Raw genomic sequence first — 25,555 nt, 5'->3', positions numbered from 1 at the left:
AGATAGCCTTTTTAACAAATGGTGCTGGCATAACTGGATATCCATTTGCAAAAAAATGAAACAGGACCCATACCTCACACCATGCACAAAAACTAACTCCAAGTGGATCAAAGACCTAAACATAAAGACTAAAACGATAAAGATCATGGAAGAAAAAATTGGGACAACCCTAGGAGCCCTAATACAAGGTATAAACAGAATACAAAACATTACCAAAAATGATGAAGAGAAACCCGATAACTGGGAGCTCCTAAAAATCAAACACCTATGCTCATCTAAAGACTTCACCAAAAGAGTAAAAAGACCACCTACAGACTGGGAAAGAATTTTCAGCTATGACATCTCCGACCAGCGCCTGATCTCTAAAATCTACATGATTCTGTCAAAACTCAACCACAAAAAGACAAACAACCCAATCAAGAAGTGGGCAAAGGATATGAACACACATTTCACTAACGAAGATATTCAGGCAGCCAACAGATACATGAGAAAATGCTCTCGATCATTAGCCATTAGAGAAATGCAAATTAAAACTACGATGAGATTCCATCTCACACCAGCAAGGCTGGCATTAATCCAAAAAACACAAAATAATAAATGTTGGAGAGGCTGCGGAGAGATTGGAACTCTCATACACTGCTGGTGGGAATGTAAAATGGTACAACCACTTTGGAAATCTATCTGGCGTTATCTTAAACAGTTAGAAATAGAACTACCATACAACCCAGAAATCCCACTCCTAGGAATATACCCTAGAGATACAAGAGCCTTCATACAAACAGATATATGCACACCCATGTTTATTGCAGCTCTGTTTACAATAGCAAAAAGCTGGAAGCAACCAAGGTGTCCATCAACGGATGAATGGGTAAATAAATTGCGGTATATTCACACAATGGAATACTACGCATCCATAAAGAACAGTGACGAATCTCTGAAACATTTCATAACATGGAGGAACCTGGAAGGCATTATGCTGAGCGAAATTAGTCAGAGGCAAAAGGACAAATATTGTATAAGAACACTATTATAAGATCTTGAGAAATAGTAAACCTGAGAAGAACACATACTTTTGTGGTTACGAGGCGGGGAGGGAGGGAGGGTGGGAGAGGGTTTTTTATTGATTAATCAGTAGATAAGAACTGCTTTAGGTGAAGGGAAAGACAACACTCAATACATGGAAGGTCAGCTCAATTGGACTGGACCAAAAGCAAAGAAGTTTCCGGGATAAAATGAATGCTTCAAAGGTCAGCGGAGCAAGCGCGGTGGTCTGGGGAACATGGTTTGCGGGGACTTCTAAGTCAATTGGCAAAATAATCCTATTATGAAATCATTCTGCATCCCACTTTGAAATGTGGCGTCTGGGGTCTTAAATGCTAACAAGCGGCCATCTAAGATGCAGCAATTGGTCTCAACCCACCTGGAGCAAAGGAAAATGAAGAACACCAAGCCCACACGGCAACTAGGAGCCCAAGAGACAGAAAGGGCCACATGAACCAGAGACCTACATCATCCTGAGACCAGAAGAACTAGTTGGTGCCCGGCCACAATCGATGACTGCCCTGACAGGGAGCACAGCAGAGGACCCCTGAGGGAGCAGGAGATCAGTGGGATGCAGACCCCAAATTATCATAAAAAGACCAAACTTAATGGTCTGACTGAGACTGGAGGAATCCCGGCGGCCATGCTCCCCAGACCTTCTGTTGACACAGGACAGGAACCATCCCCGAAGACAACTCATCAGAAATGAAAGGGACTGGTCAGCGGGTGGGAGAGAGACGCTAATGAAGAGTGAGCTAATTATATCAGGTGGACACTTGAGATTGTGTTGGCAACTCTTGTCTGGAGGAGAGATGGGAGGATAGAGAGAGAGGGAAGCCGGCAAAATTGTCAAGAAAGGAGAGACTGAAAGGGCTGACTCAAGACGGGGAGAGTAAGTGGGAGTAGGGAGTGAGATGTATGTAAACTTATATGTGACAGACTGATTGGATTTGTAAACGTTCACTTGAAGCTTAATAAAAGTTATTAAAAAAAAAAAATTCTATGGAGCCCTGGTGGTGTAGTGGTTAAGAGCTCGGCTGCTAACCAAAATGTTAGCAGTTGGAATCCTCCAGCCACTCCTTAGAAACCCTAATGGGGCAGTTCTACTCTGTCCTATAGAGTGGCTATGAGTTGGAATCAACCTGATGGCAATGGATTTGCTTTGGTTTTTTATCAACAATAAGTATTGAAATTTAACTTAAAATTAGCCTTGTTTTGTGGTCCAAAGGTTAATTCTTTCATCATCATGTCTGCCCCACTGTTTACCCTCGTTTCCCTCTGTTTCTTTCTTGAAATTCATTCTACTGTGATACCAAACCCTTCTGGCCCCTGAATGCTCCGTGCCCTCTCTAGCCTCCAGGCCATGACGCAGGTAGTTCCCAACGCTTTGCCTACTCTCTCTAACCCTTGATTATGTTAAATTTTACTCATTCTTCAGACCCAATCTGTAGATAACACTTCTTTAAAATAAAAACACTCACCCATTCAGATCGCCAAGGAGCCCCAATGGCGAAGCGGTTAAGCCTTTGACTGCTAACCAAAAGGTCAGGGGTTTCAACCCATGAGTGGCTCTGTGGGAGAAAGACGTGGCAGTCTGCTTCCTTAAAGACTGCAACCTTGGAAACCCTGTGGGGCAGTCTGCTCTGTCCTACAGGGCGGCATTGAGTTGGAATCAACTGGACAGCAGTGGGTTGGGTTTGGTTTCATTATTCAAACCCACCAGTGCTTTCTCAGGTGCCCTTCTGTGTGCTCAGAGAACCCTACTGGACCATTAGCATGGCATTAATCTTGCTCTACTGCAATGGCTTGCGTAATCATTGGTCACCTCTACCGAGCTCTCCACCACCCATCTGACAGTTTGTTGTTCTCTGGTGGCTGTGATACCAGAAGCTATGCCACCAGTATTTCAACCACCAGCAGGGTCACTCATGGTAGAAAGGTTTCAGCAGAGCTTCCAGACTAAGACCGACTGAGAAGAAAGCACTGGCGATGTATTTCTGAAAATTAGCCGATGAAAACCGTATGGATCACAGCAGAATATTGTCTGGGAATGAGCCTCCCAGGCTGGAAGGCGCTCAGAATACACAGTGAGCACAAAGGTTTGATCCACAACTGATGGTGAATAACCACCCTCTGGGAGGACAGGGAAGGCAGGTGTGGCTGGAATGTCTGCCCACCTTCTCCAAACATTACCATTATTCGAGATTCTATTCATCCAGTTAAGATAAGGTCAGGGCAGGAAGAGAGAGGGAGATCAGCTCACAGCTGATTTTGGTCAAGGCTATATCAATTGGGACTTAAGAAGCTCTGCGTACACATCTCCACCATTCCAAATTCTACCCAATCTCCCTCAATCCTGCTTTTGAAACTCTTTATGCCTTGACTTACAGTAACAATTTACATTTTACGTCAAGACATACCACATAAACATGCATAATATGTATATAAATATTCATAAATATATAACTAAGTATATGGGGTAGAATTAAATACCTATATAACTAAAATGAAAGTTGCATGAAACAATACCCTTGTTATGGCATAATAAAGTTAAAAAATGAAAAAGATAATATAAATAAGATTTTGCTAAAAATATAAGGCATTCTGATATACTCTATTCTTTTCTTCAAAAAATGTTGTATTACCTACATTTTACAATAAAAAAGGTTTTTCATGTGGCCACAGCTCACTAAACTGATTTCCAATCCACAAATGGGCCATGTATGCAAATCACTATGCCCAGGTTTTCTCACAGCAATTTTGTATGGGTATTCGCTTGGAGGAAACCGTGGTGGTGTAGTGGTTAAGAGCTACAGCTGCTAACCAAAAGGTCACAGCTCAAATCCACCAGGTACTCCTTGGAAACTCTATGGGGCAGTTCTACTCTGTCCCATAGGGTCGCTATGAGTCGGAATCAATTAGACAGCAACAGGTTTGGACTGTTTTTGTTTTAGTCTTCATCTTAATTTCCTTTCTTTGGGCCGCTGAATCGTTTCATGTGTAGGTTGGCTTTGCTGCATTTGCTCAGCCTTGCTGAAGAGACCTAAGCTCACCCAGATTTGGGAGCTGGGCTGGGTCCTGAGATGCAGATCTTTCATCTGCAGATGGAAAGTTGAAGAAAGGGTTGAGGTTTACTCTAGCGCCACTTTGCCAGATGAGAGATGCCATGAGCAGCAGGGAGGGCACAACAGTCAAAGGCCATCCCAGCAGTGGGGGGTGCCACCAGGTCCTTTAAAGAGCCCAGAGTGAGCTCAGCATGTTTGTGATGGCTGCTCCCAGTTGACTGGGCAGGGCAGCCATGTCCTCATTGCTGTAGCTGCCTGTCTCAGGAGCATCTCTGACCCAGCCATGGGTGCCACGTCTACGGAGATCCCCAGCCTGGGAATCTTTGCATCTGGCCCACTTCGCAGAGGCACTTAGCAGACCTGGTGGCATACCCTCTCCTCTGCATCTTCATGTGTGGCCAGCACAGTGGCTCTCCATGGGCTCAGCCCTCCCACCCAGGCGGCCAGCTCCTCCGAAAGCTGTGCTCAGCACCCTGGTCTGCTCTGCGCTCTTTCAGCAGAGACCCCTTGATGGTTCTGGCATACACGGGGCAACCTTGCATAGTTTACAAGACTAACATAGACTTGTCCTTAATTCAATAGGAATCCAAAAGAAGAATTCCAAGTAAATTCCTGATTTCAAGCTGCCTTTCTAACCAAAGTGTGGCACAAATGGTTTGTGCTCAAATATTAACCTAAAATTTGGTGATTTGAGCCCAGGTTTTTACTGGGTAGCAGTGCCATGGAAGAAAGGCCTGGCAATCCGCTTCCATAGAGATTACAGCCAAGAAAATTCTATGGAGCAGTTCTACTCTGTAACACATGGGGTCGCCATGAGTCACAATCAACTCAACAGCAACAGGGTTCTAACCAAATTCCAAGCTCTTGGAGCTGCTTATTTTTGCCTCAAAGGATATTTTTATCCATATATATACATATTTCTGTTCACACTGTCTTGTGTTTTAGTATCAAGAAACATATATGAAAAGGTACTGCAAGCCAAAAAGGACGATGCAAATACAAGGCATTATTGCTATTGTTCAGGTTGTTGGTACTGTTATTGTTGATGTTGTTCATTTATTTACGCAACAAATGTTTCCTGAGATCATGGTGTGCCAGGCACTGGAGATACAGAGAAGACAGGTGTGCGAATGGGTAACCTTCCTCGCGCAGGAAGTTTAATGGTAAAAGCATGAATGAAGGGCCATGGGAGCAGAGCACAGGGAGGGTAAAAAGTGCCCGGGGGCAATCTCTAAGTTGCACCCCCTCAGCCCCAGTTCAAGTGCCCAGGGACCGTCTCTAAGTTGTGCCCCCCCGAATTCAAGCGCCCAGGGGCCATCTCTAAGCTCCGCCCCCTCCCCAATTTCAAGATGAATAGACATCGATACCAGTAACGCATTTGCAGAAACGCCTTTCCCCCTCTTGTCCGGCTGCCTCAGCCAGGTGCCTTTCATATTTTGGAGTCTCAGAATGTAATTCCACACCTCATCTAGCACCCTCTTGGAGTCACTCCCCGGGGCAGATGCTCCCCTCTGCCGGCTCCCCGCCCCCCACGTCTCTGCCAGGACTGGTCTGAAGTGATTAAACCTCCTTGAGATCTATATGTCTCAAGCATCTTTGGGGGCTGCGTAAATGAGCAGCAGGGGCTTCAAAGAAGGGCCTGACCCACCCTGACCGTGCATGCCCCATGGTATTGGGAGTGAGGGAGCTGCCCTCTGGTGCAGTTGTGAATGTTGACCACCACCTAACTGCAGGACACAAAAGAAGGGGAAGAGGGAAAATACCTGACCAGGCCTCTCTTTCCCTGAGAAATGGAAATGGAGCCATAGAAAAAGCAACTCTGAGGCTATTACAGGAAGGCTGCGTGGGGACCTGGAGGTGGGCTCCTGGGACAAAGGAGCACGTGGCTCAGCCCGAAACTGAGCCCAACCACCTGACAGGAGCCAGAGCAGACCTTCCCAGCGCCCTTGGGCAGCAGCAGTTCTGGCTGGTTTCCTCATTTCCAGCAACAGAAAGCAAACACTTCTATAAACCAGAAGAATGCCCACTCGAACTGAACCAAAGCTGGAATTAGTCTCGGGACCCTAGTCTACAATAAGTGGAGTGGCTGACAGGCGGAAAGAACTCGCTTCCCACTGTCACCGAGTGTCACTGTCCCTGGAGAGGAGGGGCCTGGCCTGGGCCAGAGAGGCAGGAACAGCCTCCTCCCCTCGGGCGCTGCCTTCCCCCCTTCCTCTCCCTTCCTTTCTCCCATCTCCTCCACATCCCCAGTACCAAGGATGGAGGGATGGCTGTTAAGTCAGAAATCCCAGAACCAGATGCTGCCTGAACTGCAGAGCGAGTGCAAGTGACACCCTCACCCCACCCCAGCCTCCCACATCTCACCCGGCACCGTGGTGGCCCTGGGATTCCTACCCAAGTGATCCTGGTGTCTGCTCCTGTCCTGAGCTCAGCACAGCTTTCAAGTATGAAATCAAGTTCTAGCAACCAGCACCTCCCCCATTCTAGCCAGAGAGTTCTGCCTCCTGCCTGGTCAGAGCGGCTGCCCAAGGGACGTTCACTCACCTGGCGCCCACCTGCCTCCCTGCGCACAGCCCCCCGGGCTGCCACACCCCTGGCTTCTCTCTGCAGCTGCCCAGCAGGAGCCACAGCACCATTTATCACCAGACAGACTGTGGCCCAGGCCTGGGTCTGAACCAGCGAAGAATGAGAAGCGGATGCCCCTTTCTCATATAGAGAGGCTGGTCTCCCAGTCAGACTCCAGGCTTCAGCGATTGGGATGCTGTGAATTAGACACTGCCCTCACCACCTGCTCTGGGCAGGTGACTCAGGGCAAATGTGTCCAACCTGGCATGGGTTTGCTCAAGGGCCCCCAACCTGAGCCATCTGACTGCTCCATGTGAAAAAGTTTGGTCCAAAAAAAGGGCTGCCAGCGCTGGGAAGCTCGGCCTTGGAACAAAGTCCACCATCTGCTGTGCCAGCAGAGAACACCCAGGGGCCCAGCCCAGCCCACAGAGCGATGGTGGGGCTCCTTGTTCCAGCCCCAGGCTGCTGCTGCATTCCTTAGCCAACCCAGAAGGGACTGGAGGGCAGGAAGGTAAGGAACACGACTCAGTGCCTGGTCCACTGCTAGAAGCTTTACATAAATGTCAACTCACCCAATCTTACCATCAGTCCAGTTAAGTAAATATTATCCTACCCATTTGCAGGTGAAGAAATTACCATAAAACATTCACTGAGAGCCCACTCTTTGCCATGCTGGGTGGGCAGTCACTGGCTCAGCCAAGTCAAGCAACTTCCCCTAGGTCACACAGTTAGCAGGTTATCCAGCCAGGATGCTAGTCGAGATCCCCCTGACTCCAAAGCCTAGACTCTTTTCCATGGTATCACATTGCCTCTGTGCCGCCAAAGGTTCCCTAAAATAATGAACTGGCTGTCAGGGGACTGGAGTTCTGGATGGCACAAACCGTTAAGCACTCAGCTGCTAACCAAAAGTTTGGTGGTTCAAATCCACCCAGAGGCGCTTTGGAGGAAAGGCCTGGTGACCTGCTTCCGAATGATCACAGCCATTGAAAGCTCCATGGAGCGCAGTTCTGTTCTGACACACACGAGGTTGCCATGAGTCAGAGTCCACTCGATGGCAGTTGGTTTAGTTTGGTTTGTATCAGGCGATTACATAACTCAGTGGTTCTCAAAGTCTGGTCCCCAGACCAGGGACACCAGCATCACCTGGGAACTTGTTGGAAATGCATACTGTTGGGCCCCACCCTAGACATCCTGAAGCAGACGCTCTGGGAGGACTGGGGCCCAGCGCTCTGTGTTTTAACAAGCCCTCCAGCTGATCTGACACACGCCCAAGTTTAGAACCAATAATCTAACTTATGCAGAGCATGTTGAAAGCCACGACACAAAGGAACAAGGCATTTTGTGTGTCCCATCAGGATTAACATCGTGTGACCAGGCTGCTTTTCTCCACATGTCCCCTTGGCACGCCTCCTCTAAGGGTGACATTTCACCCATCTGCCCCCAAAGAGCATCCCACATGTCTGTCCTAAGCCAGGCCTCTGTGGGCCGTTTGTATGTGCCGAGCTGGGACGTTTGTGTGGCTGTCTCTTCTAAGTAACAGAATGTGTTCTGACGCTCACCACCAAACGTCTCTGGGCTTCCTGGGGGTTTTAATGAGGGTGTAGGTGCAACCTGTAGGAAGCTCTAGAAATTCCACTCAAGGCTGCAGAGACCCAGCCCCTGCTGGGCACCCAGGCACGTGGTGGGAAGCCTTCTGGGGATAAAGCTGCCTTTGTTGGTGGGTGCGGAGGACAGGTCCACATTGCCAGGCTGGGTCTGGAGTGCAATGGCCGGATTCCTATAGCCAGGGAGTCTGGGCCTTGGTCAGCGCTCCCTGCTCTGCTCACACCCACAGCTTCTCCCTGGTGCAGTGCAGCCGGGGAATGTTCGTGCATTGATTATGGTGTTGTCCTGACCACTCAATCTGAAGCAACCCCAAGGCACTCCCTTTTTCTTCCTTTTCTTTTATTTTCTTCATAGAACTTGTCATCATCTGAAGGTAGCTTGCTAAGGTATTTGAGTACTGGGGTACATTCTATCTCCCTCATCTGGAATATAGACACCCAAAGCAGGGACCTCATCAGCCTTGCTTACTACCAGGGCCCAAGCGTTGTCCACAAAGGCTGTCTCTGGAAGAAAGGATGGGGCTCTTGGGTACCTAGGTAGGTGGAGACCAGCCTCTCCCTTCTTGGACCCTGGAGCTGCAAGTGCCCCTCAAACCCCCTCCTAGACCACCTCTAGCCCTCTCTTACCACATTACGCCTCAATCCAGTTCCGGCTTCGCCCTCTGTTTTCAGATCATGTGTTCTTTCTCAGTCTCAGAAGGTGAATTCATTCCAAAGTGCAGCTGAGACCTTGCCAAGACCACTACTGATCCAGGGTGGTAGGGTGGTATGTAGCTCAAGGCAGAAGCTGTATCACATCTGTGCCCTCCAAGACCTCCTCCAGAAAAAGGAAAGGTAACTTTCCCTCCCCTGCCTAACGCCCTCCAACTCATTGCCTACCCGAGAGAAGGGGAAGGAGATGCACCCGGGAGAAGCCGATCATGGTTAGAAGTGGGACACATGGGTTAGAACTGAGCACTACTTCAAGCTCGGTCAAGATCTCACTACATGGCCTTGGCCATGTCTCAGGTTTAGTTTGCTCATCTGCCAAATAATGGTTAAAACTCCTCTCACAGTGTGTTTTTGAGAGAATGAAACAGTAGAATGAGGAAGCACTCTGCAGACTCATGCTGTTATAAATAATTACACACTCCTTGCATCATTAATTTAATTTTTCCTTAGTATGAAATCTAGAGGGCAAACGAATCAAAATCGTGATCTTCCTTAACTGTGTACTTACATTCACACACACACACACACACACACACTATCATCTGGGATCCTAAGAGGTATTTCAAAATTAACATGGACAAACAGTACTTTTGATTTCCTCCAGTAAAGCACTTTCCTCCCCCAGGCTTCCATATCTCGGAGTTATCAGCACCATCCACCCAAAACTGCACAAACCAAAAAACCCAGTATCAAAAAGTTAAGAACATGAGCTCTAAGAAAAAACATGGGTTTTGAAGCCAGAATCCCTGTGTCCATGTCCCAGCTCAACCGTCCTTTGCCAGGTACATAATCATGGGAGAATTAAGAGGCACCTCCTGTGGACTGGTTTCCTCATCTACAGAATTGTTATTGAAATGGGATCTATCTCACATAGTGGTTGCAGGAATAAATATGCCAATAATACTCGTAAAGTTCTCAGAAAACCGCCTGCCAGAATGCACTCAACGAATGCTGTGCTCTCCAGCTCATTGCCTGCTGAGTGAAGGGGAAGAGAATGCAGCCAGGAGAAGCCTGGCCTTGAGTCAGCCCCAGAGTCATGGTGACCCCATGCACAATGGAACAAATCACTGCCCGGTCCTGTTGCATTCCCCTGATGAGTTGCAGATCGGGCCACTGTGATCCATAGGGTTCTCACTGGCTGATTTTCTGAGGTAGGTTGCCAGGCCTTACTTCCTAGTCTCTTGGTCTGGAAGCTCCAGTGGAACCTGTTCAGCATCCTAGCAACACACAAACCTCCACTGACCAATGGCGACTGTGAATGAGGTGCATTGATTGGCCAGGAATCAAACCTAGGTGTTCCGCATGGAAAGTAAGAATTCTACCGCTGAACCCCCACTGCCCCCTCAATGAATGTTAGCTTTTATTCATCTTGATTCTGTCTCCGCACTGACCCTCCATATCACATGTAGTTTATCAGAGATTCCTGTTGGCTCTACCTCCAGAAGATGTCCCAAATCCATCCACTTCTCTCCATTTGCACTGCCACCATGCAAATCCAAGACACCGTTCGTTGTCTCTTCCCTGATGGCTGCACTAACCTTCTAACTGAAGTTTCCAGTTCCCACTTGGACCTCCAAATCCATTTTCACACAATAGGCAGGTAGATGGTTTTAAAAACACAAGCCAGATCATAGCATGCACCAACATAATATCCCCCCAAGGACTCTGCACTGGTGTTTTCGAAATAAAATCCAAACGCCCTATCACATCCCAAAAGACTTTACATGATCTCATGCCCGTTTGTTCTCTCAACTTCAGCTCCCACCTCTCCCCTCCTTGGTCACAGGACTCCAGTCATCCTGGTCTCCTAGGTCTTTCCTAAGCAGGCCATTCCCATCTTACCCTAAGGCCTTCGCCCTGGCTGTTTTCTACGAAGATTACAATTCTAGCCCTTCATATGGCTGGCTCCTTCCTGACTCAGTATCCTAAATGTGGCCTTTCCTGACCACCTGATCTAAAGCAGACTCCAGCCAGTTGCTGTTGAGTTAATTCTAACTCATGCAACCTCATATGTGTCAGAGTAGAACGGCTCTGCCCAGGGTTTTCAATGCCTGATTTTTCAGCATCAGATCGCCGGACCTTTTTTCTGAGGTGCCTCTGGGTGGGTTCAAACCACCAACCTTTTGGTTAAGTTGAGAGCTTAAGGGTTTGCACCACTCTGGGACTTCAAAGTAGCCCCCAGGCATTCCCTGTAACACTTCCCTCTTTTATTTTCTTCATAGAGCTTGTCCTGTCTGAAGGTGTCTTGTTAACCTATGTGAGTACTTACCTATAGCCTGTCTTTCCCATCCAGAATACAAGCACCCAAAACAGGGACCTCACCAGCCTTTTTGACTACAGGGTCCCCAGCACTAGAACATGCCTGGCCCGCAGGGACTCGATAAACATTCGCTGAATGAACCAATGCTTAACTGAATGAATAAATTAATGACTAATCCCACATAATGAGTTTCTACATTTGTTTGTCTTTTAGAGTTTACTAAGAGGCCTGACAGGCACTTCCTTAGTCTAATTTCTGTGATCAGTCTCAGCATTAAATGGAACTCAGAAAACACATCCACACTCTCTCGCCTAGTTCCGCAAGGCCACAGATAAGGAAATCACGAGAATCTTCTCCCTAGGGGGAGGGATTTTCATTTCAAGAGTGTAGCCAACCGTTTGGATTGTACAAGCACAGTCATTGAGGTTAAGTTATAGCTATACCAGTACCGGATGCCGTCCAGGTGATTCCGACTCACAGTGACCCCATGCATGTCAGAGTAGAACTGTGTTCCACAGGGTTTCAATGGCTGGTTTTTCAGAAGTAGGTCACGAGGACTTCCTTTCAAGGCGCCTCTGGGTAGACTTGAATCTCCAGCCTCTCTGTTAACAGCTGAGCACTTTAACCATTTACACCACCAAAGAACTCCAAACTTTGCTCAGGTGTACAGGTGAAAAAAAAATTTCCTACACTCATCATTTGAACCTAGGAGAAAACAAATTGATAGGTGTAGGATGAGGTAAACATACTTGGAGCTACAGAACCATGACTGACTAATAACAGCAACAACTACCATTTATGCAGCCCTTGCTGTGCGCCACACACCACACTAGACTGTCCACACGGTGTGTCATTGCCACAATGACCCAATAGGGCCAGCACCCTATTTATCCCCATTTTCCAGTAAGGAAGAGGAAACACAGGATGACGAAACAACTTCCCTAAGGCGTCAAGCCAAGGTGCCTGATCAGGTGACCTGATAACAAAGTCCAGCTGGTCCTTGTCCTTGTCACAAAAGCTGACTACGTAGGCCATGCCAACTGAGCAATCTGGACATTCCCACCCATCCCATTCAGCCCCAACCACATGAAAGGGCTTAGAAAGAGTTAAACACCAACTTCCGGTGGAATGGTCACCGCTTCAAAAACGAAAACCAAACCCATTGCCTTTGCGTCGATTCTGACTCACAGCGACCCCGTGTGTTACAGAGTAGAACCTCTCCGTAGGGTCTTCTTGGCTGTCATCTTTACGGAGCCAACTTGCCAGGCTTTCCTTTCTCAGAGTCGCTGGGTGAGTTCGAACTGCCAGCCTTTCTGTTAGTAGCCAAGAGCAAATTACTTGTGCCACCCAGCTATCTTGATCAGTGCCTAGGTGAATCAGCTTTTCTTTTCAAGACTATTTTTTATTGTGGTAAATATATATATATATATATATATATATATATATATATATATATAACACAAAACATTTGTCATTTCAACGCTTTTCGCATGTACAGTTCGGTAGCATTACGTTCATCATGCTGTTCAACCATCTAGGTGATGCTTTGGAAGGCCAGGATTAGATGGCCTGCCCAGCACTCCCCCGCCCACCCAGACCACCTGGCAACCAGAAAAGGCCAGGTATTAATGGAAGGGACAGCACACCCAAGGGAAGGAGGGGGACAAATGTTTCTACTCAGCAAGACTTTGGCAGGCACGCTGTGTTCGGTTGGGGTCTTGCCTTTTACCAGGGTGTGGGGGCAGCGGAGTCCCTCGTCTGTTACTGCTCTTACAGGATTCGAGAGCTCCCCAACCAGAGGGCCGGCCCCCTCCTGTGCCTTCTGAGACTGGACAAGGCTCCAGGCCTAGGTGGAGCGCCCTCTGCAGGGCAAGGCTGTTATTCTGCCCACTGTTTCAGCCGTTCTGCCCACACAATTATCAGCGGAACGCCGCTTCCTGCTTTGTCTCGGAAAGCAACATTTTTAAAGATGAAGAAATCCCTGCTTTCTTCTCTTGATTTGTTATTGTCATGACATGACTTACTCAATAAGTAAAAATGTTCAATCCCTGCCCAAGGTCATGGGCTTGTCTCCCACATGCCCCTGCAATCCAGCAAGAAGAAAACACTTGAAGTTCTTCCAGATGCTTCTCCATGCCTTCGCCGGCCTCCACCCCGACCCCCCCCGACACACACACAACACACGGTGCCCTTTCCAACCAAGGCACTGGCCAACCCCTGCTTCATGGCTAACTCTCATGTTTTTCAATGTTTGGCTCAGTGTCACCTCCTCCAGGAAGCCTTCCGTGATACCCCCTCCCAACTCACTAATTAAATCAGGCACTGAACTTCTATGCTCCCAAGGCACTCCATGCTGATCTCTACCATCCATGAGTTGGCCTGAGAGAGTAACTGTGAGTTGCTTGATGCCCGGGACTATGTCTTATGTCATTCTGTAGCCCTAGCATCCAGCACAGTGCCTGACACAGTCCAAGCCCTCCCGTTGCCACTGAGTCGATTCCAACTCGTGGCGACCCCATGTGTTGCGGAGCAGAGCTGCTCCATGGGGTTTTCTTGGCTGTAATCTTTATGGAAGCAGATCACCAGGCCTGTCTCCCACAGCATACTGGTTGGGTTCCATCCACCAATCTTCAGATTAATGGCGCACAAAATGTTCCGGATACCCAGGGACCTTGTACGTGATATGCGTGGGTGCTAAGTAGCTGGAGAGGAGGAAATAAGGAGAGGAAAAGAAAGAGGAGAAAAAGACAGGGAGGAGGACGAACAGAAGAAGGGAGAGAGGGATCTTTGTGGCCAGATGCATAGACATAGATAAAATATACATACAGATTTACAAAAATAACAATTGCCATTGAGTTGACTCCTACTCATGGTGACCCTGTGTGCATCAGAGTAGAACTGTGCTCCACAGGGTTTTCAACAGCCGGCTTTTCTAAAGTTGATCTTAGGACTTTCTTCCAAGGCGCCTCCGGGTGGACTCAAACCACCAACCTTTTGGTTAGCAGCCGAACGCTTTAACCGTTTGCATCACCCAGGGACTCCAGACACACAGATAGATGGCTGTAACTAGCTAATGCCCGTGTTTGACTGTGCACACACGAGCCACAGACAGCAGCATATGCTTTGAAAAGAGCACTAGTTCAGGAGTCCCTTGGCTTGAGTTCTTGTGTTGGTCGAGTCTGCTGCGAACTAGCTGTGTGACCTGGGATAAGCCACTCCTCCTTTTCTGAGATTTCTCATTTATAAAATGGATTTTCATTAGACTAAAATAGGAATGCTTATAAAATGGCCTCACTCTACTTGACACTGTATTGGTTCAACAAATATCAGCACTGCCTTCTTTGAACCCCAGCCCCAGAGCCCCATATGCCCTTCGAAATGGGAAGGTGCAGGAGCCAGAAACTCCTGAACTCGGACCCTCTTGGCCTCTGTCTCATCGCATCATAGCAATTCAGACAGCTGGAAACATACCCAGCCTACACTGCACACAGCCCAGTGAGCTGCTTCTGTGTTCATCTTCCCAGTGAAAGATGCACTCACTGCCTCCCAGTCCTGGACCCGTCTGCACTGCAGCAGGCAGCCCACAGGCGCCTTAGTAGGGACAGCTTAGAGCGCGTTACCCGCCCTGAGTCAGATCCACAGGAGCCCTGCTGGAGGCCCTCCCGGTATACAAGTATACACAGAGCCGTGACACAGTTCTCCCCACCACCCAAACGTCAGATCCCACGATGGGGCCACCGACTTTATCTCCTCTGCCCTGGCCTGTTCCTAACCCCACTGTCAGAACCCAAAGCCCAGCCCTAACCCCACACCCAGCGACAGCCTGGACTACTATCTGCATCTTACTTCCCCTCCGGCTAGAATAACCTACTGCTTGGTGCTGTCCCCTCCTCCCAGGACCTCGGCCAGAGTCTGTACCTGAACCCTCCGTGAGGCCTGCCCACCAGAATTAGCGCCTTACAGGCCAAGGGTTCTGCCCTCACTGCCCCGAAGGATAAAGTAGACGCTGTTAGTGTGTCATACTGTGGTGGCTTGTGTGTGGCTGATTCTGGAAGTTATGTCACCAGTATTTCAAATGCCAGCAGAGTCACCCAGGTTTCAGCAGAGCTTCCAGACTAAAACAGACTAGGAAGAAAGGTCTGGCTATCTACTTCCAAAAATTAGCCAATGAAAACCCTATGGATTACAACAGAATACCGTCCAATAGGTTTAAACATGGCAACGATATGTTCTGCTGTATATGAGGTCGACTCAATGGCGACTAACAACGACAACAACATATTTTATTTCACCTGGCCCTTAAATTTAGTGACACATTATATATTGTTAATGCAAAGCACCTGAGCAGGGACATGAACGAGCTTTCTGGAGTAATGGTAATGTTGTAGATCTTGAGAGGATACAGGTGTATACCTTTTTCAAAACTAATTGAATTGGAGCACTTGAGATACATGTATTTCATTGTATATGCATTTTACCTACAAAAGGAACAGTAGATAAACATCGAATTTGAGTTAATGAGATGCATGCTGGAAGTGTTTAGGGGTAAAGTGTGACGATCCCCAAAATCTGCTTTGAAATGCATTCAAAACATAAGATGGGGGCATGGTTGGATAGATGGCTGGGGAGATGGGTAGACACATGATTAGGCAAACAGAGTACAGTGTGACTTGTAGAGTCTAGATAGTGGGTATATACCTGTTTACTATACAATGCTTTCCACTTTTATGTATGTTTGAACAGTTTTATAATAAAATTTTAGAAAAATACAATTGAAAGCAAGCTAAAGCATCAATAATATAAGAATGGCTAAGTAAATTACAGTACGGTCATCTGATGTGGTTGTCGCAAGCCATTAAGAATGGCAGTTCTGTCGACTTTGTAGCAACAGAGAAGTTATCCAACGTCAAGTGACAACATCAGCATGCAAAATAATATGTATGCATTTAAGTGATGACTACTTATTATTTTGGGGAGTTCCCCCAGGGACTCCCAAAAATAATAATAGCGTTGCTAACCCAAAGGTTGGCAGTTCGGACCCACCCAGCAGCTTCACAGAAGGAAGGCCTGGCAAACTGCTTCCATAATTTTTACAGCCAAGAAAACGCTACGGAGCAGCCCTGCCCTGTGACACATGGGGTGGCCGCGAGTCAGAAGCCAACTCCATGGCAGCTAACAACAACAACTGGAAGGTACAGATGGTCACTGTGCTCGGCTGCTAACCCAAAGACTGGAGGTTCAAGTCTACCCAGAGGTGCCTCAGAAGAAAGGCCTGGCAATCTGCTTTCAAAAAACCAGCCACTGAAAATGCTATGGAGCACAGTTCTGTTCTGACACACACAGGGTCACCAGGAGGTGAATCAACTCAATGGCAACTAGTACACAGCTGGTAGTAGTAGTGTTTCTCAGCATCAGTACAGCGTGCTGACTAGGAGCACAAGCTTTAGGATGAAACAACCCTGCCTGGGTTCAAATCTCAGTCTTGCCACTCACCATTTGGAAAAACTCCCTGTGCTTCATTTTTGTTTGCCTGTAAAATAAAGGTTACAGCGTTTGCCTCAACTGAGCCAATGTCCATGCAGGTCCTAAATCGGTACCTGGTGCTAGCGAGCTCTCGGGAGGAGGAAGCTGCCGTGTCACAGACGGCTTCCTGGGGGCACAGTGAGGCCCCTTGTGACTAAGGATGCATATCTGGGAGCTGGCCACCAGGTGTGGAGGACAGAGACGACTGGCTGAGAGGCAGGAAGGCCAGCTCATGAGGCCTTGCCCGACCAGCAAAAAACTCATGCCCTGAGCTAACAAGACACCGTGATTAAATTTTTCAAAGATGCTGCAAGAAAAGCAGATTGGATGGAAGGACACTAAAAAAGCTCCCGGTGGCTAGGTTAAACTGAAATGATTTTCTTTCCTTATTCCTGTCCTGGAGCCCTGGTGGTACAGTGGTTAAGAACTCAGCTGCTAACCAAAAAGTTGGCAGTTCGAATCCACCAGCTGCTTCTTGGAAACCCTATGGGGCAGCTCTACTCTGTCCTGTAGACTCACTGTGAGTCAGAATGGATTCAATGGCAAAGGGTTTGGTTTTTATGGTTAGCCCTATCCTACAAGGTATTGTTCTTGTTAGTTGCCATCAGGTTGATTTCGACTTATGGTGGCCCAGTGCGCGGAGTAGAACTACTCCACAGGGTTTTCAAGGCTATGATCTTTCGGAAGCAGATTGCCAGGACTGTCTTCTGGAGCACTTTAGGTTTGAACCTCCAAAATTTTAGCTAGTAGTAGAGCACTGATTTGGGGGTTTTAGTAGAGCACTGAGCATCTGTGCTAGGGACTCCCATTCTACAAAGTACCCTGAGCACCTCCTCAGGGAAGCCCACCCAGACCCACTAGACTATGTCAGTTCCCCCTCTCAGAGCCTCCCATAGCATGTAGTCCTCTTTGTGATGCTATGTATGTGTGCAGTGTTTTGCTTAGTGGATCTCATTGGATCCCCAGAGCCCAGCACAGTGCCTGGAGCATACAATGTTCTAAATAATAATTTGTTGAGAATGAATTCCAAGTGTTTGGGAAAGTGAATTCACTCTTCATAGATTAAAAAAGAAAATGGTGGGGGTTGGGGTGGCCTCAATAAAATAAATCCAGCTACCTCCATGTTTGTCCCGGGAAACACAATACAGCTCTTCACTGTCAATGATTTATGTCAGTGTCTCATGTGGTTTTACTTTTTCTCTGGGGTGAACGTTGGGGCTGGGGGGAGGGTTTGCAGAATTCTCTTCAAGCCCCACTTCTCACCCTCCAGCCCTATAAGGAGCCCACTAAGTGCAGGGCCCGCCTCCTCCCTGCTGACAGCTGGTCATGGGAAGTCACAAGAGTCCCTCTTATTACTGGGTGGGTCTCCCCTAGTATCTTGGTTCCCATCTTCCAGCAGAAGGATTTGAAGCACATGTCGGGGAGATCACATGACTAGACCACTGTTGGGTACACAACCAACCATCATGGTCACATGTTCAGTCTGGACTTGTAAAATGGCAGAGCTGGAAGGGTTCTTAGAGGCCGTCTCTAGTCCAATACCCTTCCTTCTGCTTTGTGGAAGGGACACCAAGTCCCAGATGCGGAAACAGGCTTATCCAAGGGCCACTGCTTTGTAGGAATTTAACTGGACAGATGTCCCCTGCTTTTAATGACCAAGTTTTCCCACAGCTGAACTCATAAATCTGGTACATTTGCAGCTGAAGACTGGAAGAAAACACACACACCTGTTGTTGGGTCTGATACAACCCCGGTTTTTATTTCATAGCCTCTCCCTTCCTAAGCCCGCTCAGACTTCACAAGTTGAGCTTACAAATCCTTCTGCTATGAAGTCTCACCTCATCACTAAGTCCTCAGACTGCCTGCGTTTTCCTCCTAAGTCAATACCAGCAGTGTTCTCAGATTTGCCCCTTCCTCTCCCATGTCTCATCTGGTACCTAGAGCTGGCCATTCTTCCCTTGGTACGGTTTATAGGACCACTCCCTCCCCTCCACAGCCACCTCCAGGCCCCATCTCACACCTCTCTTTCTGCACCTGGGTCCCACCTCCCCTTCAATTACCCACGACAGTCCCTCCTCTTCCCAACCCCCATTTCTTTTCCTAAGGAACATTTTACCCTATATCTCCTTTGCTCAAGAACTCACACTTAGTTATCCTGTCCTGCCATATCCTAGTCCTACAGTCTACAATCTGTTTCTACAACTTATCAACATATATTGTCCTCTCCAACCAAGCCTATGTCTTCTCTGCCTTTTCCTCTCTCCCTCACCACCCCAACATGCAAGGCCTACTCTCATCTCTAACGTGCTTTAAGTGATAGCCCCTCCTTGGATCTCACTCCCCATTTTCTGAGTCTACCCAAATCTTTTAAGCCCTTGAAGTCTTCCTTAAAACACATCCTCCAAGTCCATTAGAATTGATATTCAGTATTGTACCAAAGAACATTTCCTTATGTCCAATCTTGTTACATGGCCACCGTGTTATCTTCCTGTGGTTGGCAGAATAATGCCCCATATCCACATCTTAATCCCCAAAGCCTGTGAATCGGGTCACCTTACATCAAAAAGGGGACATTGTCTATGTAATTAAGTAAAGGATCTTGGGAAGATTACTCTGGATCATCCAGGTGGGCCCAATGTAATCACAATGGTCCTTTTAAGAGGGACGCAGGCGGAGTCAGAGTCAGAAAAGAAGAGACATCAATTTAAACGTCATCTCCCTAAGAACTCATCAAAAGTAATCCTCCCAAGCAATTCTCCATATTGCCTTCCTTCAAAATACTTCTTCCAGTTACACATCTTTTTGCTTATTTAGTTTTTTAAAAATCTGACTACATGGAATGTACGACAGGGACCATGCTTTTCTTGTTCACCACACTCCCAGCCAACCACAGTGTCAGGCATGTAGCATATGTTCATTAAAAGTTTACTGAGTGAATTAAGTGTCCACAATATATGAAAGACCCTGAATTAGGCCCTAGAGATGCAGTAGTAAAAATCGCATGTATAGTCTTTGACTTCGTGAAAAAAATATCATCCAGAGAAAGAAAAGGGCTCCATCAAGGTTATTGTGTGAATGTTGTGGGGTATTGCCCAAATAAGCCCCCCAACCCTAGGACCCAGCAGCTGACATAAGTGTTGTCTGCTGACGATATCTTAGAGTTGTTGTTGTTGTTGTCATTGTTGTTAGTTACCATTGAGTAGGCTCCAGCTCATGGCAACCTCATGTATAACAGAACAAAATGTTGCCCAGTCCTGTGCCGTCTTCACGATCATGGGCATGTTTAAACCCATTGTTGAGGTTATTGGGTCATTCGATCTCATTGAGGGTTTCCCTCATTTCACTGACCCTCCACTTTACCAACTGTCATGAACTGAATTCTGTACCCTAAAAATATCTGTCAGCTTGGCTAGGGTCATGATTCCCAGTATTGTGTGATGATTGTCTACCATTTTGTCATCTGGTATGGTTTCCCTATGTGTTGTAAAGCCTATCACTATGATGTAATGCGATGGATTAGTGGCAGTTATGATGATGAGACCTACAAGATTAGATAGTGTCTTAAGCCAATCTCTTTTGAGATATAAAAGAGGGAAGCAAGCAGAGAGACATGGGGACCTCATACCACCAGGAAAGCAGTGCCAGGAGCAGAGCATGTCCTTTGGACCTGAGTCTCCTCTGCTGACATGCTCCCAGACCAAGGGAAGACTGATGACACAGACCTTCCTCCAGAGCTGACAGAGAAAGCCTTCCCCCAGAACTGGTGTCCTGAATTTGGACTTGTAGCCTACTTGACTGTGAGAGAATAAACTTCTCTTCGTTAAAGACATCCACTCATGGTATTTCTGTTATAGCAGCACTAGATGACCAAGATATCAACCATGATGTCCTTTTTTAGCTATTGGTCTTTTCAGATGATGTGTCCAGATTAGGTGAGCTAAAGTCTCACCATCCTCACTTCTAAGGATTGCATTTGTATTTGTTGGTTCTGTTTCTTCTAAGACCAATTTGTTCATTCTTCTAGCAGTTCACAGTATATTTAATATTTGTCACCAACACTACAAATCAAATGTGTCAATTCTTCTAACAACTACCCTCAGCCAAAGAGACCTGCCTTGCCCAAGGCTGTGCTCTGGCCCCAGGGGCAGCCCACATCCTATAAGAGGTCAATGCAGGGGCCAAACCCCATAGAATTAGCTGAGGCCTATGTTACAACAGCATCACAGCCCAACTTCTCCCCCTGTCCAGTTCTGCCTCTTTCCCGGTCCCAAGTGTTATTCCTGAGCACACTGTCCAGTCAGCTTTCTCCGCACAAATCTCTGCTTTAGTCTGTTACCAGGGAAGCCCAACCCAGGGCAGGCACGCAACCAGGTACAGGAAATGGCACAACCTCCCCATAAATAAAAGTGAATAAAACACATTCACCAAACATTGAGCACCTATGAAATACCAGGCCAAGTCCTGCCCTGGAAGATTCCTCAGTATAAGTAAATGCATTGCTGTGTCTCCAAAAGGAGACATTCCAAGTGCTTACTCCACTTTCTGCAAGAGGGAGAGGCCCTGGGCTACACTGCACCCTCATGTAGTCTTTTGCTCTGGGTGCTGTGTGATGGTGGCTCTGGGTCAAAATAGGAGAGCAGCTTGCCTGTGGGTGTTGACATATTCCCTCTGTCGTACAGATGCAGTTCGGGGCATTGCACAAGCTTTACCTCACTGAATGCTTTTATGGTCCTGCAAGGTAGGAATTTATTATCCCCATTTTGCAAATGAAGAAACTGAGCCATAGAAGAGGCTTAAAAAGATCCCGAAGATCAAGTAGTGGGTTACTCTCAGAGCTAAGGTTCACCCTTAGGTGGCCAGATCCCCAGTCTTGGTTCCCAGTCCCCACCCTCCACTGCCTTCCTTCAGAGTTCAGAGGATGGTTTAATGCAACCAAACCAAATGGATCCAGGATTCTCGCCGTATCTCCCTGGAGCTGAAAACGTCAGAATGTGCCTCCGACTCGCCTCATTTCCCTTTTTAAAGAAAACCATGTGTTTACTCTCTTATGCCAAAGTTACAACAGAGCTGAAGTTTTGCCAGTGTCGACTTTAAAAGTTGGGCAACGGGGTTCAAATCCTTTTCTCTGATGCCTGCTCATTTATGTTTCGGGAGCAAAAGAAGAAGGCTTTTATAAGGAACGATCAGTGGGGCTACACCTGCAGGAAGGGAGGGACCCTGGCCGGGGTTCCCGGGATCCCCCCACCCCCCCAGTTCTCAGGTCTGCGAGGCTCAAGGGTCCCATCTGCTCCAGGGACTTGCACTCCGCTCTCCCCATGGGGCTGAGCAGCTCCCTCTTCTGTTCTGCTTCATGCCGGAAGAAAGCAAGCCAGAAAGCCGAGCAGAGCTGGTGGGGATCCTGACAGCTACAGCAGTGAAACACAGATGCTTCTGCCCCTGAGCATTGCCCTAGGCACTCCCAGAGAAAGTGGGGGCTTGTAGGAACCACTGCCTTGTCCAGGGCTGACTCTCAACGCCCGCCCCCCGCAAGAGGTCCTGCGATACTCGGCTCACCCCTTTGCAAGCACAGTGAGCACACAGCTAATTTCTGCAAGGACACCCCAGACAGCAGGGACTGTGCCCGGCTGCATCTCACACACACACACACGTGCATGCACACATTCACACACTACACATGTGTGCACACATACTCTCACACATACACATAACACACACACAGCCCCACATGTGTGTGCATGAACAATCACACACTTACATGTGCGTGTACACATACACACACTCACACACACACACACACACATACACTATACCACTTAACCAAAACCATGCTTTCATGCCTCCGAGAGGGTGTCAGGAAAAGTCAAATCCTCCGTTTCCACCTCCCATGAGCCCCGGGAGACAGGCGAAGCAGCTCCACTTACCATTCTCCCATGGCAGGAAAACTCTCTTCTGCAAACTCATGACTCCGGGTTTCCAGGATGAGGGAAAGCGGGAAAAGTCCCTCCAAACCAGGATTCAAGACCGTCGTGGGGGACCAACGGCAGCTTCTATGACTGAGAGTATTTGAATAGGAGTTAAAAACTACAAAGTAACTCCTCGTTAGAACTGTTTCTCCTCCACAGGGAGGGGAAAAAAAAATCCCTTCCCCTTCTGCCAACAAATCTTTAACGTTCAGAACAGTCGCTTCCAACTCCTGCCCTCCTTGAGAAGCAAATGTGTGTAAAGGCAATGTTATTTCACTGAATCAAGCCCTCAGATCATAACCCTTTTCCTGTACCACAAACAGAAATGTAAAACCTCAAACATTCCTCTGGACTCGGAGTCTGTTACGAGAGGGCAGAACGCAACTCCTTCTGAGGTTTAATGTATATGGAAAATGTGCTAAACTGTTTAGATCGTCCCAAGTACTCGAAACTCGGCTCCCCCTCCCGACTTTTTTTTTTCTAAATGAGTTCTTGGTGTGTTTATGTAATTGCAAGGGACAAACACAACACCTAAAACCCTTGCCCAGAGTTGCAGTGATTCATTTTCTCCTTCATACACGCCACACACAAACACAGCGCCTGTTTCATCCAACTGAAAACGCCTTTCATAAAATCTGCAAAGGGCTTGGGCAGAGCAACTCCTGGTAAATGCAGCCTGTGTCCCGGGAAGGGCAGTTGGGCTGGGGGGCAAGTGGAAGCTGACTTTAATTAAGACAAACAGAAGGCGCTCTGACTCCTGCCCAAGGCAGGACAAGAAGGGACTATGGAAAAGGGGACATGAGCCCTGGTGACTGGGATAGCAAACGCCTTCAGCCCACTCAGACCAGTTTTGCCTGCTTGCCTTCTCATACCAGGAGGTTTTATTTTTGGACTTGGACAAGATGAACTATTATTTTAAATGACCGATTTTTGACTGCTGGGTAAAATGAGCCTCCGCCTATGCCCTTGGGTCCCCACCAAAAAAGCCAAAAGAATATACAGTAGGTGGCGAAATGGTCACGGCTAAAAACGGGGAAAGAGGACATTCACACGTTGAAGGGTGTGACGATTTTCTGGACACAGCTATAGGAGATTGGATTGGAGGTAGGCCTGCTCTGTTTGATAGAAAGAGAAAATTTCACTGAGAAGCAAGCGAAACCGGCCTTGGTTCTGTTCCTGAGTTACCTGTCACCTGAGAAGTGCCCCAGGCCTTCTTGGAAGAGGTCCTTGCTCTGGCTGCCACTGACTCTTGGACTGTGTCATTGCCGCCACTCAGGATTTTGAAGAGCTGCAGGTTCACCATCCATCAACACGCCTCCAAGTCACTGTGAGGCTTCCGCCCGCCCACCCCTTCCCCACTACACACACACCTATGCACACGCACGCCTTAGATCATCCTTTATCAAGGCAATATTGCAGGTTGCCAGAAACAAACAAACAAACAAAACCTCTGCAATCAGCACCTGGAGTCCGAACAGCTCCCCCAAAGCAACCCTCATCCCAGGGTGGACCGGGTTCCAGAGCTGGCACTTCCCTGCGGCCAGCCCTACCTTCCTCTAATTAACTAGTTAGCTGCCCAGGCCATGAACTTCGGGATGCCACGGCTGTGCCGTGAGCTTACCTTGAGGGCCAGAAACTGGCCTTTTGTTTAAGGAGCACCCAGCTGCAGCAACAGTGATGGTGGTTGTTGTTAGGTGCCCTGGAGTCAGTTCCAACTCGTAGCAACCTTGTAGGACAGAGTAGAACAGCCCCATAGGGTTTCTGAGGAGAGGCTGGTGGATTTGAACTGCTGACCTTTTGGTTAGCAGACAAGCTCTTAACCACTACGGCACCAGGGTTCCAGCAACAGTGGAGATGGGTTTAATCTACTAAGGCAATGACGATGACGTGATAGGCTGAACTGTACATGTGAAGACTGCTGAAATGGCAAATGTATTGCTACGTACATGTTTACCACAATAAAAAATGTAAAAAAAAAAAAAAGAGAGAGAGAGATGTTATAAGGGAAGCAAGTGCTTAAGAGGCAAAATGTAAAAAAAAAAGAGAGAGAGATGTTATAAGGGAAGCAAGTGCTTAAGAGGCACTGGGTTTCTGTTAAGGGTGACAAAAAAGATTGGAAACAGTAGTGAACACAATTAATGCCACCGAACTGTGCTTATAAAAATGTTTGAGATGCAAATCTTTTGTATATATACTTTACCACCATGAAAAAATGATGTGATAAAGTAATATTTATTGTTGTAGAAATATGTCTACGTTGTATTGCTAGGTAAATAAATAAATCAGGTACAAAGTGAAGTGTATAGTATGATCCACATACTTGAAAAAAAAGTGAACTTTGGAGATGTAATATTGAGGGGTTTTTTTCCCCATGAGTTGTCTTTTTCTCCAACATCCATTTGGGTTTTCCAAAATCTACTATGTTACCCCACGCAGCAATTGGTGTTTTGTTATGCAACAATGTATTGCATAATACGCACCAGCTTTCAATTCACATCATCTCTTAAAAAAAAAAAAATTAAGTCAGATCACTTGCATTGGAACTCCTATGTAGACATCGTTAAATCAATAGCTGTGACTCTGATCTTGAAAGCCGTGGATTTGGATGACAGACACGCACTTAGCCTTGGAGAAAGGAATTGTTATCTGGCATGGCAGGCAGAATAATGGCGCCCCCAAAATATTCACATCCTTATTCCCAAAACCTGTGAATAAGCATATTCACATAACGTAGCAATGTTACACGGCCAGGGGGAATTAAGGCTGCAAATGGAATTAAGATTGCTAACCAGCTGGCCTTAAAAAAAAGAGATTATTCTGGGC

At 47.3% G+C, this 25,555-nt stretch overlaps 1 protein-coding gene across 2 annotated transcripts in view; it reads right to left on the bottom strand.

The window, feature by feature from the left end:
- IL16 (interleukin 16) overlaps positions 1-23,241 on the bottom strand; it is a 134,873-nt gene extending 111,632 nt beyond the window's left edge. For both annotated transcript variants that reach the window (XM_049905270.1, XM_049905271.1), the window contains exon 1: positions 22,691-23,241. In XM_049905270.1, the coding sequence (XP_049761227.1) occupies positions 22,691-22,730 (40 nt within the window). In that variant the 5' untranslated portion in view covers positions 22,731-23,241. The remainder of the gene's footprint in view (positions 1-22,690) is intronic.
- Positions 23,242-25,555: the final 2,314 nt, after the last annotated feature.

Source organism: Elephas maximus, chromosome 13, assembly GCF_024166365.1.
Source record: "Elephas maximus indicus isolate mEleMax1 chromosome 13, mEleMax1 primary haplotype, whole genome shotgun sequence".
Classification (NCBI taxonomy): domain Eukaryota; kingdom Metazoa; phylum Chordata; class Mammalia; order Proboscidea; family Elephantidae; genus Elephas; species Elephas maximus.
The sequence above is the reverse complement of the archived record's forward strand: the minus strand, read 5'-3'. Positions and strand labels throughout refer to the sequence as shown.